This window comes from Ptiloglossa arizonensis, chromosome 4 (genome assembly GCF_051014685.1).
Source record: "Ptiloglossa arizonensis isolate GNS036 chromosome 4, iyPtiAriz1_principal, whole genome shotgun sequence".
NCBI classification, from domain to species: domain Eukaryota; kingdom Metazoa; phylum Arthropoda; class Insecta; order Hymenoptera; family Colletidae; genus Ptiloglossa; species Ptiloglossa arizonensis.
In genome coordinates this window covers 5623706-5644754 of record NC_135051.1, presented here as the reverse complement: position 1 = coordinate 5644754, position 21049 = coordinate 5623706, and the positions used below count along the sequence as shown (strand labels likewise).

General features: G+C 42.5%; 1 protein-coding gene across 2 annotated transcripts in view; it reads right to left on the bottom strand.

Moving 5' to 3' along the window:
* The window catches only part of Ance-3 (angiotensin-converting enzyme Ance-3), a 67141-nt gene that overhangs the window by 1743 nt on the left and 44349 nt on the right, over window positions 1–21049 (bottom strand). For both annotated transcript variants that reach the window (XM_076308475.1, XM_076308476.1), the window contains exons 11-12: window positions 18571–18711; window positions 4108–4274 (exon numbers count right to left, since the gene is read on the bottom strand). In XM_076308475.1, coding sequence (XP_076164590.1) covers window positions 4108–4274; window positions 18571–18711 — 308 coding nt within the window. The remainder of the gene's footprint in view (window positions 1–4107; window positions 4275–18570; window positions 18712–21049) is intronic.

The window sequence follows — 21049 nt, the reverse complement described above, 5'->3', positions numbered from 1 at the left end:
CTAAGTTAGGTGTAGGTCCTACTATATCTAGTTGGTTAGGTTTAGGTTTTCTACTACCGTGTAGATTAAGTCTAGGTGTTACATTAACTAGCAGGTCTAGGTCTTAAACCTATTTCAAACCTAGTTCTCTATATTGAAAAAAAAAGGCCTTGGATATTGCTGTTACGACTTGAATCTCTGTGCGATAATGTTTGTCGTGTGGGTGGAAAAGATTACAGGAAACGAAGCGACACAAATGGTAGGAACGGGTTAACAAACACGGGGGAGAGTGACTAGGTGAAGTTAGGGTGAGAGAGACATCGCAATACGATGCTCAGAAAAATAAGAAGGGACGAAGAGAAACGACACGACACGAGTCTGCAAAAGTTTATACGAATTGTCGATACCTAAGCGCAAAGTTTGCGCGTCGAATTGAAACAACAATGGGGATAGGGAATAGAGTGGGCGAAAAAAAAAAAAAACGTAAGAAAGGCACGGGTAAACATTCCTGAGTAGAAGGGGAGATTCGATAAACAGAACTTGTTTCGATAATCGTTCGCCTATTTGCTTGGCTGCGAATCGTTGAATTGCGAGCTTGCAACGGGGCGAGGAGAACGTGCCGCAGAAATCGAGAGATCGGGTTCGCGCTCCAGGGCGATGGAGAGGAAACGAACCGTTCTGAAATCCCCCGTAATCGAGATTGACAGAAACAAAAAAGTGGACCCAACGATCCATGGGCTAGGAGAACGCAAAGAGGTGGCGGAAGGAAAGAGGTCGTTTTCCCTTTCGATTAAACGACGCTTCGAATCACCGTTTGTCCCTGGAAATCTATGGTAACGTAACATTCAACGTGTTTCTCTCCTCTCTGATCTACGATCCGCGATGTATCGTCTTCGAATCGCTCCCTTTTCTTTCTCTCGACGATTGACACCGTCCTCGTCCTAAACACATCTTAACGACAGTTAGCAAGTAGCCATCTTAACGACAGTTAACGAGTAGCCGAAGTTACTCGATTCAACGACAAAGTTAACAGCGGAATATAAATAAATATCTCGAGGGGGTGAAAAAGATCGTTTTACGTAGCGTAAAAGGAGATCCAGAAGTGTGACAGTTCAAGAACGGGTATAGGAAAAGATTAGAGTTCAATTGAAAAAGTTCCAAGAAAGAAGAACAATGAGAGAAACAAATGAATAGTATTTGATACAAAGTGGGTAATAATTACAGGAAGTTGTCACGAATTAGGGAATGTCCAAGGCGGCATCGTCGAGGCATCGAAAGCAAAACTCGTCGGTGGTGGCCGTGGAAGAAGCCGCCTTTCGACCGAAAGGGAGGAGAAAAAAAAAGAGGAACACGCAGGTATCGCGATCGAAAGAGAAATTATACAACCGAACCGCTCGTAATTTCTTTCTCCACGACGTTACGCGCGAGTCACGTACATCTCCGCTTTCCATCGCGATCGCTTCTCAGAAGCGGCGCCTCCCACCACCCTGTCACGGTGTCACCTGCACCGATTTCTTCCTCTGTTTTTTTTTCTCTTCTCTTTTTCTTTTCGTCTGACGCCGATCGTAAAACGTCGCCAGCGACGATTCTCGCTCACGAGAGGACACGGAAAAGGACGCACGCGGGCCGGGCGCATGCGCGCACGAGCGAGCGAGTGCATACGTGGAAATTCGAACGGCGGGCCTCAAGGTGCAACGTGCAGTGGAAACGAGAGTCGAATCGTCGAACGTGTCTCACGACTCTGGGCCTCTCGCTCTCGTCGATGCTCCCTCTCCGTTCCACCTTCTCTCTTACGTGCTCGCGTCCGTTCCACTCCGATTTCGTAATCCCCTCGGTCCCACGGGGCCAGAACTTCGCCAGCCGGGGCCTGGTCCCGATCTTTGCGTTTTATCGCGGAAGTAACCACGTTCGAGCGTTTACAGCGAAGGGTTTTCGGTGCCTTTTACCCCCCACCGATCGTTAAACTATTCGGTTTGTTCGGAGAGTCGTTTCGTTTTCCAAAATGGAGAGTATGTAATTTAATAAAATGTTCATACACTCCAAAACAATTGTGTTTCCTTTTCACAAAAGAAAAACGAAATGACTTTCCGAACAATCCGATATTTTAAAAATGATATTATTGCGGAAAGTTTACTCGAATTAGACATTTGTTCGTTGAATGTGTTTTTCGAAGATTTTTTTTTCAAATTATGCGTACGTGGAAAAATTGATCGCGGTATGTGAGAGACTTCATTATAAATACAAAAGAAAGTGAAGTTACGGGACTTGCTGGGGGCCCGGTAACGGACTGACAACTTGAGAGGGTGAAAATTGATCGTACAGGGACAAAGATGACGCTTCTACGTTACGAAAGACGTGCTCCACGTACTGCTATCCTGTTCTTGAATCTCGAGACACCTTCGTTTATTGTTCCACGCTGCGAGCATTAAACGAGGATGTCCCCAGATTTAAACCTTTCCGCTTAATTCGGTGTACTTTCTCCAATTCGGAAAATCATCGTGATTTCGAATTGAAATTAAAACTCAATTATTCTTTTCTTGTAAATTGAACATATGTATATGAAATGAAGGTTTTGGAAAATCATCGTGGTTTGGAATTGAAATTAAAATTCAATTACTCCTTGTAAGATGAACCATATGTATATGAAATGTTGAAACGAAAATGTTTCGTTTTAAATAAATTACATGATTCGAAGGATTTCGTCGAGGTGCTAGTTTCTGGTAGCAGAAAAGCTTCGAGTGCAAAGGGTTAAAAATAGGACTTCGATTATCCCTCGAGAATGGTTCGTCGGATAAATCTCCGTGGCAATTGTAACGAGTATCGGTCCCGTAAATGTCCCAGCGATCTCTTTCTATTCGTGTCGCGGCGCGTTTACGTAAGAGTTCGTTGCGAATTTTCCGCGCGAATTTGGCAACAACACGGAGACACGGGGGGGGGGGGGGGGGGAGACGCAGCGCGGCAATCCCGATAATTTCTTCGTACAACGGGATCGTAATTCAGACGAATGTCGTCACACAATGAATATTTGTAGCGCTCGACGGTAACTGGCACGTGGGAATTGCAACCTTCAATCTGTTACGGTAGGAAGTTGCATAATTTGTAACAAGTTACGATGAAAGGCTCACCGGGCGTTTGTACCGATCGCGCGGTGTGTCGCGTGAATCGGTTCCTTGTTTGCGTCTAATTGCCCGAGGAGGAAAAGAAAAAAGAAAAAAGAAAAAAAAAAAGAAAAAAGAATCTCTTGTCTATAAGAATCGCACGCCTGAAACGGCGCTCGGACGCGGAATTGGAAAGTCAACCGCTCGCGTTACAAAGAAACGAAAGTAAGATATCACGGGCTGCTTCCAGCTCTCCGTGCCAGGATCGTTGAGATTTTATACCTTTGGTGCCCGAAAGGTCCTGAAGGGTCATAGGTTGCGATAGTTGAACGTTTCTGGATCGACCGATTTCGGTGGAGGACGGTTACGCGAACCAGGATGTCAGTAACGTTAATATTTTAAGTAATTGTAAGTTCATCGACATTGCTACTTCTCTGAAAGAGGAACTCTCATGGAGGTTGCTCTTATCGAAGAAGGTCATCTCTTGTACACTGGAAGGTCTCGTTCGTGAAATGCTTCTGGACTGAGCGATTTCGGTAACAGACAGTGCAACGAAGTGTTGTTCTCTCGAAAAGGAACGTGCAAGTTACTCTTATCGAATAAGAACACCTTTCGTGCATTGTCTGGAAGGCCATAGATCTCACTCGTGAAATGTTTTTGGATCGATTTCAGTAGAAGACAATGGATGTTAGGAACATCGATGTTTAAAGGAATCAGAAGTTCATGGTCAATATTCTGCTATTTTTTCCAAAAAGGACCACACATTGAAGTTGCTCTTATCGAGTAAGAACACCTTTCGTGCATTGTCTGAAAGGCCATAGATCTCACTCGTGAAATGTTTTTGGATTGATTTCAGTAGAAGACAATGGATGTTAGGAATGTGCCACACATTGATTGTGCCTCCAAGCTTCGTTTTACACCGTTTCCAGTAGTTTCGATTTGTATATAGTCCGACACCGTTGCACCAGCAGGGCGAAAATTACTATCGGTGTTCTGGGGTGTTAACAATAAAGAAAAACGACATTCTCACCGTAAGACCAGCCGACCACGTCGCCAGTTCTGAGGTTCTCGGTTCTCAGCCAATCTTCGAGGGGCCTGAAGTATTCCCTCAACGCGGACGCGTCCAATCTGTCCTCGCCAATGGCTTCGTTGAGAGTCTGCTGCCACGGCATCGACGACCCCTTCTCCATCAGTTGTCTGTGAACAATAAGAACAAAGGGTTTTGCATTTTTGTTTTCTTTTTCCGTGGACGTGCAACACCCAGGAAAGAAAAAAGAAAAGAAAAGGAAGGCGTGGAACGTAATCGAGTATTCGAAATACTCCCCCCTGTGGAAGCTTGCAATTCGCGCGCGTATGCGTTGTTAGGGTTAACGAGATTACGCGCGGTTGGTTGCGACAGTAGGTGGTGGTCTCTCTTCTCCCGGCACAATGAAAAACCGTGAAACGAACCCGAGGAAAACCGTGGGCCGCGGATAAGTGGAACGAGAGAAAAATAAAGACGCCGTAACGAGCCTTTTCTTACACACTCGCGATACTAATTAGACTATCTTTGGCAATCGGCAACGGTTTCGAAGCCGGCCGAGTGTGGCCCCGGTGTCACAACCTCTGCTCTCGGCTGTTACGACGTCGAGTTGTGATTCCGGTTTCCAAACGAAAAGACCGTTTATCGTGCATAAATTTAGCTCGTATCGAAACTCTCGCGCCACGAGCTAGGTGTGCGTGTCCATCGAGCACAAAATGGTTTTTTTTTGCTTCGTTTGTTCCTTCGTTTATTAAACGAAACTTCTGAACGAGGTGACTCGTAGACACGATTCTAATTCGGTAAGCTTGGTAGAGCGATCCTCGGTTTCAAGGTGGACGTTTCTTACGGAGTTCAAGGCATTGAGCCACCCTCTGACAATTTTTATATTTTTTCACTACCACATTTTCGGGCTCTCAATGACGAAAACGTGCCCGAACACGAGCCTACTTCGAGTATGGTAATCACGATGGTCTACCTGCGCGAAGCTGGTTTTCTACGTTGAATATCGATCAAATGAACGATGTACCGAAGTATTCTTTTTCTTTTTTTTTTCTTAAAGTGGGTCATCGCTTCCCGACCTAACCCACACGAGCGTCTTGGCCAAAGGGGTAGTTATCTTCGTGTTATAATTTCACAGGTGTCTACTTTTGCAAATATATATTTAGATATCGATTCAATTTACGATACACTGAATAGTTTAAAAAAGTGGGCCATCACTTTCCTACCTGCTCCACACTGGTATGAAAACCTGACTAAAGTGGGACTGTTGTCTCGGTATTGTAACTTCATGGATGTGTCTACTTTGGCAAATATACGTTTCTACATTGAATATCGATTAAATCGACAAAGTTTTCCATTCTTTTTCGAACCGGATCATCGTTTCACGATCCACCTCGCAATCGTAGGAAATTCCAGCCAAGACGGCTACGTGATTCAATGGTAAAAGATCAGCTAGATCAGCTTCAAGGGCTCGTGTATCGTAAATTTGACTAATGTCCCTTCGGGGCCTGATTTCTGCGTCCAAGTCGCTCGCCCTCGCTCCAATTCGCGCGTCCACGCGCATCGCTGCATAATTCCATCTCGGGCTCTTGCACCGCGCACCATAAGAGCTTCGAGCAATAATCTCGTTCAGCTCCCGCGATGATAATGCACGCTTTGATTCTGGCTAGTTACTCCCACGTGAGTACGTACGGTGGTTTGCGTGGCTGGGTGCCGGTTATTACAGTAACTGCTGTCGTCATCGCGGTGAAACTCGTGCCTTTTTCTAGCTTCGACACTGGACGGGTTATTATTAGACGAGTACATCGATAATTGCTCTCCTTAACGTTGACTCGCGTTATTAATAAAGGTGTTTTATTTCGGTCGAGGTATTTGTTTCCTGTTAACGTCTAACGGTAGAAATTGTCGTCGAGCGTAGCACGAGTCCTCGAAACTTTCAGGAGTGGTGGTCCTTAGGATCGATATTGTACGAAGCTTTGAAAACTCTTCTACGAAATTCATTAATAGTTCCCGAAGGTCCTTGTTGGTTTGAGTGTACCATACCGACGTGTTTCCTTGTTCCTCGTGTTAATCGAACGTAAACAGGGGAATTGGTTTAGAAGTTCAAGGTTGTCGTCGAGAGCCCACTAATATCGACAAGGATCGTTTCCGAACGTATACTTCGTAGCGTCGATCGCCACCGCGATAACAAAGATTTTTATTATCGATGAAGTACGTAATCTTTGATATTACGTTGCTTCTGAGGTCGAAGGAATCGATCCTAGGACCTATCTTGATTAGACACTTTTGTTTCTCGAATGTTTACGAGTAACTAAAGTTACTTCTGACGTCGATAGGATCTCGACCTCTTTCGATTAGACACTTTGGTGCCACTCGAACCCTTTTTTTTTCGTTACCAGCTTGTCAAAAACACGAGTTCCACGCGTTCGGGGTATTTTGTAAACCTTTGAGTGTATAATCAAACGGAAGAAGACTTTAAGGACTCGTTTTACGGCTTCAACCTCGAGCTTTTAAAGCTCGAGAGCTCGGAGATCGTTTCAACGACACTGGTTCACAGTCGAGGGATCTCGTCCAACGATCAGCTAGCAGTTCGCTACCATTCGGTGATCATTGTATTTAAATGTTCGACACATCGTCGTGTTAAATCCTCGAGATCGGCCCTTTTCAATCGGTTCTCCGACGATGGATTATACGAGGATGGTCGTCGATCGGTTTATCGTGTCGACGACCTGTTGACGTTCACTCGTGATCTACTCTTTCCGCGATCGAAATTAATCGAGTGGGGCCGATCGAGCTGCTGATTCCTTGATCGCGAGTGGACGTTTGTTTTCAATCATGTTGGGTGAAATTTGCTCGTAGAGTTGTGTAAGGTATGGCAGCTTTATATAATGTTTGACTCGGATGTCGACACACATCGACGATACTGAATGGACTAGTTAATGCAAGGACATGAATATATCGGAGAAGATGGTCAAAATATATTTCACGGAATATTATCCAACGTAAGACATAAAATAAATACTTGACAAGGTTAAGTATTTTTGAAATTGAGTCAAAAAGGACATTCGAGTCGGTACACATTTAAAGGGCCCTGTATTTCTTAGTCACTTCCATATTTCTTTAAAAGTAAATGTTGCAAGTTCAAAGTGTGCAATGAAAATACTAAATGCATTTATATATACACATAATTTTATATGTAAAGAGTATAAAATAAGTATTAATCGAATAGTCGAGAAAGAGGTGAAGTAGAAGAAAGAAAATACTACTGAATAGGTGTATAATGTATTTATTTCTAAAGTTACACGACAGTGTATTAAATATCTATGGTAAAAAAATTGCTCTCGAATGAATAAAAGGGGTTGTCGAGTGAAAGATTCGACGAAAGTGAAAAGTGAGTGTCCAGGGAATTAAACGTGACGCAACGAGCAAATTTTTTGGAAAGTGATTCCGGGACAGTTGTTCGAGCACCGGTCGCTTCCGGTTCCTACCTGCTCCCGAGAAGCGAGTCCTCGTCTCTCGTGGGAATCGACTTGACGGACAAAAACATTTCGGTATGCCCTCGGTGTAACTTATATCGATCTCACAATTTCCGGTGTCGGCGAAATCGCCACTTTCCTGCTCCGAGCGTCGATATTTCGCAACGCGGGATGCTGGCTGCCCGATTCTGCGTACTTAAGCGCGTTGCAGTGCTTCCACCGACCCTATCTACGTATGGGAAAGTCGATCGTCGCGACGAAGGCATCTTACGACCGGACACGGAGCACAAATGACGATGAAATCGTTCGTCCTTGTCCGCTTGGGACTTTTTCCGGCTCTAAAGTCGTTCTAGAGTCCATGGTTTCAGAGTTCAACGTTCTGGAGTCCATGCATCTACAGACTACACTTCTAAAGTCTATAGTTTTAGAGTCCATAGTTCTAGGGTTCCTAGTTTTGAAATTCATACCTCTAGAGTCTATAGTTTTGTATTTCATACTTCTAGGGTACATAGCTATAGAGAGCCCATGCTTCTAGAGCCTATGCTTTTAGAGAATCCATGTATCCAGGGTCCATACTTCTGGAGTCCATGGTTTTAGAGCCTATGATTGTAGAATCCATGATTCCATAGTTAATAGTTTTAGAGTTCAACGTTCTAGAGTCCATGCATCTACAGACTACACTTCTAGAGTCTATAATTCTAGAGTTCATAGTTCTAGAGTCTATAGTTTCGAAGTACGTACTTCTAGAGCCTATAGTTTTGAAGTTCGTACTTCTAGAGTACACAGCTACAGAGAGTCCATGCTTCTAGGGTCTACGGTTCTAGAGGGTCCATGTATCTAGCATCCATGCTTTTAGAGTACACGGTTTCAGAGAGTCCATGCTTCTAGAGTTCTATGATTTTTCAACATTGTGCGAACAGCGCAATGCTTCGTTACGCTACTTTATCTGTCTTCAATACAGTGTATGTATCAACTTTTAATTGTACGTTTCAACCCCGGGTCCCCTTACAAAGTTACGAAAGACGGGTGTGATTAACGCATTTACGGAACGTGGAAAAATGATCGTTATTCGAGGAATCATAGTCGAAGCATTTCCTTCCCACACATTTTCAATTTACCACGAAACTCGCTTCCATCTTACCCAACTTAGCGCGGTCGACGCGTCGGGGCTCGTTCCATTGTCTCTCTCGACGAATCACGAGTCGGCCAGAGTTTCTTAGCAAAATCCGTGTCGAGTGATTTACATTCGTCTGTACGTAGCACCTGGTCACGAACGCGTCCCCGTGTGTAGATCTACGTTTTAAGGGTTAAATCTCTGCCACGTTACGAAGCTCCCGTCCTCTCTGTGTCTAGTGTGGGAAACGCGTGTCATTTGGTCGAAAGGGGTACGGTTTAGCACGATAGGCGCCTCTCAACACCCCTCGTACCCCAGGTGTTATTTGCTCGTTAACCGATCGAGACCTTGACAGGCCCACAATGGGATCCCAACGCGGCAAATAGTTCGCGGCGATTGTTTCCATTATTATTATTATTATCATTATTATTGGAAAAGTGGCGAGAATTTCCTCGTGTTGCAAAATGTTTTGCTTAATTCCGTCGAGGGACTTTCGAAACACGTCCGCCGCGATCGATCCACCGTATTCAAGGACGGACCCTCGATTTGCATGAATCTCCGTCGATTTCGAGCTAATCTCGGCCATTAAATGTTGATCAGATACCGGGCTGCGGAATCCCCGGGGATCTATGCATCGATTGTTCGAACAGGGGCGTCGAAATGTCGCTTCGTATCCGAACGATCGACCGTATCCGGTTATTGCGTGAACATTCTTTTTTTTTTCTTCGATAAGTAATTATAGAATTCGTGTTCGTAAAATTACCGGTAACGGTATTCAAACATCAGAGCATTCTAGAAGCGTTGGATTCGTTACTATTGTCTCTAGAACTATTTGCTCTAGAAACGTGGACTCGGTACCGTGGACTCTATTTTTTCGCAAAACTTGTTTCTTTAAGAGTGTTCGACGGACCACTGCTCCGAATTTTAAACTTTCTTTTCTCCTTTATCACTATTGTCTCTAGCACTATTGGCTCTAGAATCGTGGACTCGGTACCGTGAACTCTATTTTTTCACAAAACTTGTTTCTTTAAGAGTGTTCGAGGAACCACTGCTTCGAATTTCAAGCTTTCTTTTCTCCAAAAAAAAAAAAAAAAAAACAAACAAAAAAAAGATCAACCTTCCCGCGCGAGTTTCTCTCGAGAAACTTATTTCTCCTGTAGTTGCGCGGAATCATAGATAGAGTATTACGATCACAATTATACGAGGGATAGTATTTACACGGAAATACCTGTTCCGTCCGAAATTCTTTCCGCGTGAATAATAACGGGTCAATCATCGCGGGCAGGAACGAGAGTCAACATTCCCGATATTTAAACACGCGAATTGCCTCCGTAATGGACTCTCGCCGGGGGCCGAGAAACGGAATAAAAAATTGAACCAAGAGAACGGAATGCAAATCGAATCTCTGACAAACTGGCTCGCGTTCTAGGAAGTTGAAATCGTATCGAGGAGTACACCGTGTTTCGTCGAATGTACTGTTTCTCGTTCCCCTGTTTGGTTGTCCCCTCCCCCTTTACCCCCTACCATTGCCCTGCGTTACAGCGAGTAAAGTTACACGGCCCGTAAAACGGAAGTGCAACGCGCAACAAGCCGCGCGAGTTTCTTCTGGGTAACATGCGTGTACGCGACACATGTGCGTTTTTACACGAGCGGCGCAATCACTTTCGTAACCCAGCGTCCGCAAACAGCGGATCGAGAGAGCTCGAGATCGGCCTTCGATTACGGGAAGTCGGAGGGAGTTGTTGGATGCCTGCCCAACGAAGATTTCGATCTATCGATCCGCGTCCCGCTTCTGGGAAAACCTGGAATACCCCCGTGGTTTCGGTCCCGAGGAATCGATACGACTTTGGTTTTTACTCGAGAATCGAAAGCGAAAATTCACTTTCGTTCTGATGGTTGGTACGAGTAATCATATTTAACGATCGTTTATCTGTTTTTGGTTACGTGTCTTTAATAAATTCGAGCATTTCGAAATAATAGCCTTTTTGGGATGAAATTTGTTAATCTTTGGCTCCTTGGGATTTTTATCGGTACTAAAGTCCATGGTGGTGGAATCTATATCATTAAAGCCTAGGGTACTCGAGTTTATGGTACTAGAGTCCATGGTACTAGAATTAATGGCACGAGAGTCCATGGTACTAGAATTCATGACATGAGAGTCCATGGTACTAGAATTCATGACACGAGAGTCCATGGTACTAGAATTCATGGCACGAGAGTCCACGGTACTACTAGAATTCATGGCACGAGAGTCCATGGTACTAGAATTCATGACACAAGAGCCAATGGTACGAGAGTCCATGGTACGAGAGTCCATGGTACTAGAATCCATGGCACAAAAGACCAATGGTACGAGAGTTCATGGTACTAGAATCCATGGCACAAGAGACCAATGGTACTACAGCTAACAGTACTAGAGTCCATGATACTAGATTCTGTGATTCTAGAGTGTCAATGATACTAGAGTCCATGTTTCTAGAATCTGTGGTTTTTTTTAGAGCCCAGGCATTTAGAGATCTTCTTGCAAATTGATCTTTTGCCGTTTGGAATTTTTATCGGTTCCAGAGTTCGTGCTGAATTTGAAGTCGTTTGTATTCGCTTGTAGTCATTCGCAGAAACGACTTCGATTTCTACTCGCGAACCGAAAGCGAAAATTGATTTCCCTCGTTAACGTGGCGAAATCAATTCGAACGCGGTGGAAATCGTTTTCGAGTTAATTTGTTATTCCGTGTGTCGATTAAGAGGGAAAGTTTTATCATCGATCGTAGGGTCGATAAGAGATTCTTTATTCATTGGTTAATTTTAAAGCGTTCTTCTATAAACTCGGAATCTTTGGGTAAAAAATGTCTCTAATTAATTTTCGAATGCAACAAAAGTGCAAGGTGCATCCAGTAGAATTTATTGTAATAGTTTCAATTATCGGAAAACGTTATATCACGAAGACACGATGGATAAAAAAAAGACTCGAGAAATGTATCAGTTAAAAGAAACTATTCTTTAAAAGAAACTATTCTAGAAAATAGTTAGTCATTGTGAAAATAATTAGCTGTCTTTGTGCCTCTTGCTGTCTGAAATTAATTAGTTTCGTCTGCTACATTTAGAATTCGTCGCTTCGATTGCTGACCTTTCAATCATCGATCCAACAACGTGAATATGTATTACATAGCCAATAATTTATGCAACATCTTGAACTTCTCATCGAGCTCGTTAAACTCGTTCGAACGTTCCGTCCTCTCGGCTATTTTAAATAATTAACGATTAATTTATTCGTACACGCATTCATTCATTCATTCGTTTACGTCTCTCTTCCTGTATTGCTTCTACATTTTATTATATTCGTTCTCGATGCCAAATTCGTGGAACCATTACTAATTTTGTTAATGTATTTCGCGTTTATTGGAAGGAATTTATGATTTGTAGCGAGAGAACAGGTGTTGCTTAATCGCTATAAAATTCCTACTGTATGGATAGATTTCGGTAACCAACGAGATTTATTACAATCGTACTTTTGAACGTCTCCTACTATTTTATTTTACTTCATCTTATTTTTACAGTAATCGACCCTGCGGTTTCAATAATATATTAAAAAAAAAAAATTTAATGAAAACTATTCTCACGTTTTTTCCCTGATATTTCGTACAATTTCATCTCAAGTTCACCCTTATCAACGACGCGCGACAACCGCGTTAAGCAACGTCGTAAAAAAAAGAAGACAAGAAACTCGATCTAAAAAAGTCCCGTTTCCAACGAAAATTCCGACACTCTCGCTCAACCGTTTCACCAGTAAAATTTCATAATCGCGCGAACGTACGCGTATCGTACACACATCGAGATAGGTGATTTCTACGCTTTAGGAATTTACGCCGGATCCTCGCGTGCGATACCAGTGATTTATTATCACGGTGCTCTGCACTCTGACAACTGCATCGCCTTTAGTTGTTCGCACTTGGTGATTTCTCTGTCGGTCTTCAGGGCAGAAAAAGATGGAAGCATATATCGTTGCGTGCGATATTTTATAAATTGTTTTTAGAGAAAACTACCGAACGCATCGACTTCAAACTTTTCACGCGTGTTCATCTATACTTCAACGGAACGCATGAAAATTTTCAAGTACAATCACCAATTTTTTCGAAGTTTCCACGGACGAAACGAGAACTCCTCTTCTAGTGAGTTGAAATACAAAATTTCTATGTATTCTTTAATTTTCGAGTAGTCTAGTGTACATAGAGGGTGTACAGAGTATAGTGAAAAGATCATTTATACCGTACAGTGTACATTGAATAAAAATTCTTACCTAGAACACGGAAAAATAGACACGGTCCAATTTAAGTTACCAATTTTCTTGCATCGAACCAACGATGCAATTTTTCAAATATTTCTCCGTTGCTTAATTCAATTTCTTTCGAGTATTTCAATCCATCCGTCCTCTCTCCGGAGAAATATCAAAGCTGTGCACGAAGCCTATACACTCTCGTCCCTGCGTTTCGAATCTTCCCTATTCGTAGAGCGAACGAGACGTCGATAACCGTTGGTTGCAATAATCGCGAAAGTCACGAGATTCTAACGAACGTTCGAAAAACGGTGGTCGCGTTTCGAGTGAAAATGGAGCTTCGAAGTGAACAAAAGGGGACGGGGGTCCAAGGTCCGTCGAGGAACGGGACGACTCGTGGATATAATCGAGAAAGAATGATCCTTCGTACGTGGTACGTAGATCTCGTTGAATGCGAGTCAAACGATGCCCGTGGCCGATTGAAAATATCGTGCACACGATTGACTCGAGAGAACTCGGGCTACGGGACGCATTATATCGATCTCGAAGCGATACGATCGCCTCCCTTGACAATCTCCGGTAGTCGACGTTATCTGGGTCAACGAGAGGGAAACCTTTATTCGGTTCCGCAATTTCTCTGCCAATCCGTCTCTCGATTCTCTAACGACGCGCTCCACGCTACGCCGATGGAGATATCATTGACATCGTACTCGGTTCTATTCTAACCATGGGTTTAAATCAAACCTATTCGCTTCGTATTTAACCCAGATAACGCTGCTTTCCTTTTCTTATCGTCGAATAAAAATTGTTATTCCAAACTGTTTAGAAATCGGGTAGATTTTATTTCCCAAAATCAGTCTTTGGTTATCAGTGTGGACGATATAATATTCTCAACGAAGAATCGTTAATATTCTCAAAGATGAAAGAAAAGAAAAAATCTCGCGGTTCGAGAGGGAACGAAGCTTTTAAACGTGTTTCGTCCACTCGACGAACGCATTTTAGCGACGATTGGTCCGATTTTTCGTTCGATGTTATCGACTAAATCGACGGTGGATCATTCGCGTTTCTTAACGTCCGATTGCCGCAATGGCGAAACTTTCTCGGGGGTATGTGTTACCACATGGCTGCAATTTTTATTATAGCATACTTTTTTTTTTTTAAATTCCAGGGGATAAAGAAAATACTCGACACGAAGTTCAGTGGGGCGTGCACAGGACGGTACAAAAATCGGCTCCTCGTTTGGTTTCGACGATTGTGTGATCCGTGTTGTTTTTTTAAATTTTCATATCTTCTCGAGACGTTTGGAAATTTCTTATTCTTTTAGGAACACTTTCAGACACTCTCGCTCCACTTACAAAAATAAATAATAATCCAATAATGAGAATTTATTAACTACAAATACAAAAATCATTCTTCAGGACACTCTTTTAAATACTAATTGAACGATCAAAATTTTTTCGCGCACTTCTTCCAGGTATCTGCTCAAATATTCTTCCAAGGAGAAAATTGTCTTTTTCTTTCGAAATTGTCTTTTTTTTTTCCAAAATTGTCTTTTTTCTTCGAAATTGGGGGCCGAGTTTTGCGCCAGCCTGTATAACCAGACGTCAGCGAACGAAACTCTCCGTCGACGACGCGAATAAAAAATTCATGAGAGTCGCGGGATATTCTTCTGTTGAACGCCCACGGATTGCCCGTTGCAAATCGCGAATTGATTTACGAACGATGGTCGTTGCGTTACGCGCGTTGACGTGTATCTCGATTTCCTTGGGGCCCCACGCATCGAGGTCTCTTTCGACAAACAGTGTGCAAATTTAACATATTTTGTGATCGACGACAGTTCCAGTGCTTCTCTTTCGCACTATTTTACGTAACAATCGGTTTAGCGTTCTTTCCATTGATTAGAAACACAACATAGGCAACCGTTGATTTTCTGGTTTCTTTTTCCGCGAAGAATTATTTAACGAGTGTGGTCAACGACAGGTCTATCTTCTTTTTACATCGTTTTGGGCAAAAAGCGGTTTAGCGTCCTTTCTTTCGAATAGAGAGACTTTTAAATAGACAACGGTCGATCTTTTAGGATCCTCGCACAAGGAATTAATTAACGACACAGTCCTTAATTCATTTTACACAATTTTAACGACGTTTCTTCCCGACTAGAAAGAAAGAAGAAAAGACAACCATTGACCTTTCGTGATCATCTCCCTTGTTGTCTGCGAAAAATTAACCAACAAAAGTTCGAGAAGGATCAATCGACCGTGAAAAAATAGGGTCCACCGTGTGTCCATTTTAAATTGAAAACAGAAATTAATTATCTTCGACGCATAAAATCGTACGCTAATTCGAGATAAAAATTGGCATCGGTAAAACCTTTCTCGGGTTCCTCGTTAAAAAGACGACGCAAGAACGTCATAATACACGGGCCCCGAAAACAGAATTCTACGATTTTTAAATAGTATCTCGGTGTGCCTCTCTTCTCCGCTTTCGACGATTTTACGACGACTATAAAAAAATAATAGTAAAAGGACGTTCGTTAAAAGCAACGGAGAGTATAGTGTAAGGACTTCAAGAAGGTGGATACCGTCTAGTTTTGATCCTTCTCGCATCTCCATTACAATCGCTTCGTGTCTTTTCACAGGACACGCCGACGACAAATTTGTGTCGACATTCGTAATTAATGCGAGCCATTGCATCATCGTTTCGGACTCCAGTTCGCCTAGTGTACTAAAAATAACTCGGAGAAATTGAACTAATCGATAATGTCAAAAACGGCTACGATATTAATTTTTTTTCTCTGCTGTTTCGTAACCCGAGAGATCTGGGGACTGCCGGTGTTCGCGAAACACCGATTATTCATCGGATTCTTTCTGTAATAACTAAGAACAATTTCTCTTCGGTTTCACGTTGCTCTTTAAACGGTGTATTTCCTTCTGGGGAACGAACTGCATCTGTATCAACGATGAATATTTATAATCGAACGCTGAGAATATTTGCGTAACGGAAACAGTGATCTTCGAACATTCGGATTTACGTTACGAAATTCTCCGCGAATAGAGAGTTCTTTCGTACACAATATTTAATTATATTGAAATTCTAATTTCTAGGAAAGCGTAGATTTCAATCGGTCGCTAATTCTTTAAGAAATTCTACCGCGATCCTTGTCTCCGAAATTTAAACAACAAGAAACGTTTGTTTATGGTACGAATAGTACGAAAAGTTTAAGGCTCGTTGAATGTTTCTGATATCTCTAAGACCAATCGGTGGAAGAAAAAGTGAAACCAGTTCCATTGTGGCGGACGTCGAATGTAATTAATTACTGCAATTGTTTTGTACGTTAACAGAGGAAATCGTGTATTTATTTTCGGGACCGTTTCCACCGCGAGGAATGCAATTCTCGAACTTTCGTGGTTCCAGTCTGGGCGTTAAAACCGAAAGTTTGCCGCAAACTCGCCGGGTCAGCCTTGAATTTAAGCTAGTCAAAATGTCAGAACAACTCATCTTGACATTACTCAGTTCGTGCATGTTTTACGTAATGTTTTCGACCCTCGTTGCGGGTCTCCCTTGAGATATAATAATTTGATACACGATTGTGTGTTGGTACTTGAGAATAGACGAAAAAAATTGGAGCGGAGGCCAATTTTAACATTAATTAGTACGAAACGAATTACTGAGTTTTTTTTTAAAGTCCATGTATTTTACGCGAATCGATGTATAATAATTGATTTGCTTGGTATTTAAAAAACATTCCAATTTTAACGTTAATGTATACCATAATTAATACCAAGAGTATTGGTGGATTTTAAATAGAAAAAAAAAAAGACATTTAGACGATTTCCATCGATCGAATATCCACAGCGTAGAAAACGTACTAACTAATGTCACTTGAACTAACCAATGTCCAAATGAATTATTTTTATTTACCAAGTATCGTGTATCAGAGTTTTTAAAATATTAAAACCTTAACCCTCGCGAGACTTAAACCGGTGACGTTTCGAGAAACCGGTCAGGATGTCGACGGTGTGCCTCGACAAGGCGAAGACACAACAACGTCGATTTCGGTTAGGAGGTTTCGCGAATGCTTTTTACTAGTTTATGGAAAAACATCGACAAAGGATCGAGCGTTATCGAGAATGTATTCGCGATAGAAGCAACAGGACGTGTTTGTCATTTGCCTATCACCTTGAATACATAATGCGAATCTATAATTATGGAATACTTATCTTCGATCTGGCTTGATCGTTTCACCGATTTCACGTGCAACTTCGAAGCCACTTCTCAACCTTCCTCTTTCTCGGAACGAGAAAAACCGACGTCGATTAAATTATTCCGTAACAGGGAACTTCGACCATTTTTTTCGTCCAGAAATTCTAAAAATACAAACTACCTCGAAAACATGTACAATATTTTTAAGGATAAAAAATATTATTTTCGAGTCTGAAGAATGTAAATTTGCATTCTCTGCTCCGACACGAGGATTCTATTTTCTTTTCCCCGACGATAGAAACCTGTCTATCCGATTCTTTAGAATTCGATCGATTAACGCGTAGGAGGAACGTTTTTCAAATCTGGTCTCTCTCATCGATTATTCGAAACTTCGTCTCGGTTATGGTCTTTCTACCAACAATATTGCCGCCGAGTGTACGATTATTTGGCGATTCGGATCGTCCAGAAGAAATCGTTTCTGCCTTTTTCGAGTGGCGCCTTTCGTGCCGTTTCATCGTCAATCTTGTTAGTCGGGGTTACGTTCCCGTTCACGCTTTACGACACTTTAATGCTGCAAAGCACTCGCTCTTTTTGCGGTATCCTTGTGTTAAACGTGCCCCGTTCCGTTAACTCTGCTTCGAGGAACGCGAGGAAAGAAAAACAGAAAAGATTACCTTCGTTCGATTCATTTATCATACGATTCATCGAAAACGTCGCTACTCCACGCGAAACTACGGAACGAAGTTTGCGAGAGGGTCTTGAAATAGTTTTCTTCCACAGCAGTTGCTTACACCGTCAGTATTAAATCTTGTGCATTTTGTCGCGTAATTGCTCACTCGAATCGTTATTTCTGAATGTGCAACGGATGCACACTTGGAGAAAATGGGCTCTTTGTTGTAAAATAACGTAGCTCACACTATCTGGGCTACGTTATTGTAACGTATTGCCACTTATTGTGAAATAACGTAGCTCACACTTAACTGAAAATATTTTTCTACAATATTTTTGTACCATGAATACTACTATTCTGAGTGTCTAACGGATGTATACAGAGCAAAGGAGTTAAATTTCTCCATAATCAGTGGAAGGGTAGTACACACACATAGAAATTGAAGGTGACTTTAAAACATACAAATCGTCTCGAAGGTCCTTTGAAATTGTGTTATTCGCGAGGAAAAAGAATTTATTTGTTAAAAAAAAAATAGTTTTTAGATGGTTAGATTTTTTGACATGGTCTACCTTGTCATACTTGATCCAAGAACACTTGTACTACCCTGTGCTCAAGGTTTCCAAAGAGGAATTTATCGTATAATAATTTTAAATGCACCGTGCTCCGAAAAGTCTCGACAAAGTTCCCAATAATCTCACAATTACGATTAATATTTTTTCATAGCAGTTCAACGATCACTCACCCCAAAACCTTGCCAGCTTCCGGACTCCTGTAGAAGTCGCATCTGTGCAGTGGTCTCCTAGGATCGTCCACGTTCCTCTGTCCAGCCGCTTGGCATATCGCTCGATAAAGCTGGAACTGTAGAACTCCAGCCACGAAATTCCTACGAAACACAAGAGAAAGCGTATTAGACCTATTTCTCGTCCGTAATGAGTCCCGTCACCGGTAGGACATCTATTTTCGATCAACCGTCTTCGAACAATGAACAGAGACACGCCTGGAGACACGATTAATCGCTGGAGCGTTCCACCCTGGGAACTTTTTTCTTTTTTTTTTTCGGCGAACCTTGAGGTTGGACTCGCGACACCTCTTCAAGGTCAATGTCAACGAGGTCGATCTGCCCGTTAGGACGACGACTAGAGCCAGAGCCTCGTGAGCCAGAGAAAGAGAAAGAGAATGACCGCGAGGATGTGTGTCGTCAACGTTTTCATCCAGATCTCTTCGTTGGGAACGACCTTTACGTAATAAAGCTCCGCGTGTCCGCTTTCCATCGAAACAGCGACTCGAAAGATTCTTACGATCGCGATCGAAAGCGAGGAATGTCGCGGCCAGATGATCGTTTCATAACGAACCTCCGTAATTACAGAGAGATTTTATTGGCCGGAATTATTTTCGGCTCGCTTTCGCGCCGACTAATTTCGCCCGTGGAATCGAACACTCGATAGACGGTCTACCGGTTGTCCAGTTTGGGACCGAATTGGGCCTGAATTAAATAATTAGCGAACAGAGTGGTTGGTCCCGACTCTTCGCTTTCGCGAAGCGAAATTTCTTTCTTGCTCGAACTTGTGCACCTTAGGTCTGGAACTGGATGTCGGGTGTTTTATGGTAATCGCGATCTTTGTTAACGAAAATGATAAAAAGGGGTTGTATTTATGGCGACAGTTTGCTCGAGGAACTTGGTCGTTGCGAGAGTATCTTTTTTGGGTCTTTGCTCCGCGAAAGATTTATATTGCGATTTTTGAATGAGAATTTATAAGGTGGCAGGCTATTTTGGACACCCTTTACGCGGTGTAGAATTTTTAATACAGTTCTGATAAGTGGTAAAAAAGTATTTATCTTATTTGTAATCTACATGCCACATTTTCGATATCGTTATATCCGAGAGACTTGACATTGAGCATTACGAAACTGTTCGCGAATAGGTAACATACACGAGATACGTAGCGTTATTAATCGCAACCGAGCGCAGTCGATCGCGCCGCCACGCTCCGAAACGAGGATTATACAATCGTTGAAAACAACCACGATTCCAGATTCTTTTTGTAGATCACTTTCCTACTTCGAAATTGTGCCTACGTCTTCCGAAACACCGTGTAACATACTTTTCTTTTTATATAAAACGAGAGATTTTTTTTTCCTTCCAGCAAACTGGTTCCGGCAGACATTGAAACGAACACTTCGCCTTCGTGCTCGACATATTCTTGGTTTCGTTTCCACGGTAGCGCCAGTTCCGTTCAATGGAGTTAGATTTCTATCATCGGGCTTCTACAAATTATGGTACGCGAACTGCTACGCGAGTACTCGTAATTCATATATGCAGAAGAATATAACGAACACTTTTACCGGCATGTAAACTTTTCAAACGACTCGAACGATCGGATAAAAGCAAAGCACGGTGAAACGATGGTAATTGCGACCCTGTATACTCTCCGTACACTCATTAAAAATACCGATATTTCTGTCACGTGCTCGGTAACAATCTTTCCTCTTTTTAATCCGACGCGAGTTTTCTCTTTACCCTCCTCCAAGCTGAAAATTCATTCTCCGCGAATCAGCCGGGGAAAAATTTCGTGCGACCGATTTTCGATGATTCATCGTTCCGATGAAGTAAGAAACGAACCGAGTTCGTTCGATTGAAACGATTCACGTTCGTGTCCAACGAAGATGAAATTTGAAACGGTAGAAAAAAAAAGCTATTACGTAGCGAGAGAATGCTCGCGCGGGTAATTTTTATCGCGTGACCTTTGAAGTCTGCCCACGTGGTCGCGCGAGGATTTACGAATCGCGCGAAAACCGATGGAATCCGTGACGGAGTGACTCTCGTGGTACATTCATCGATATTCAAGGAAAGGAAAACACCGTTGACAATTATTGGAACCAAGGTGAGACCTTCTCTGTGAATGGCGTGGCTCTCGTGATTCATGGATCCGCGTTCGGATTGGTTTTCTCGAATCAATTTATCCACGATCCCTTCGCGCGGTTACGAAACCGCGAAGGGTACACGATTTTTCGATCGTTAGGTAACATTCAACTGAAATCGACTTCGAATCTCACCCAAAGCGCATCTTTCATCGTTGGTCTCGTGGAGGTTTTCGTTGACATCCTTTTCAACGAATGCGAATACGAGGAGAGTGAACAACGCGCGAAGGAAATTCAACAGGAATTTTATACACCCAAGTTCCAGGTTTCTTTAATATTGGATTAAGAAAAAGAAACTTAAT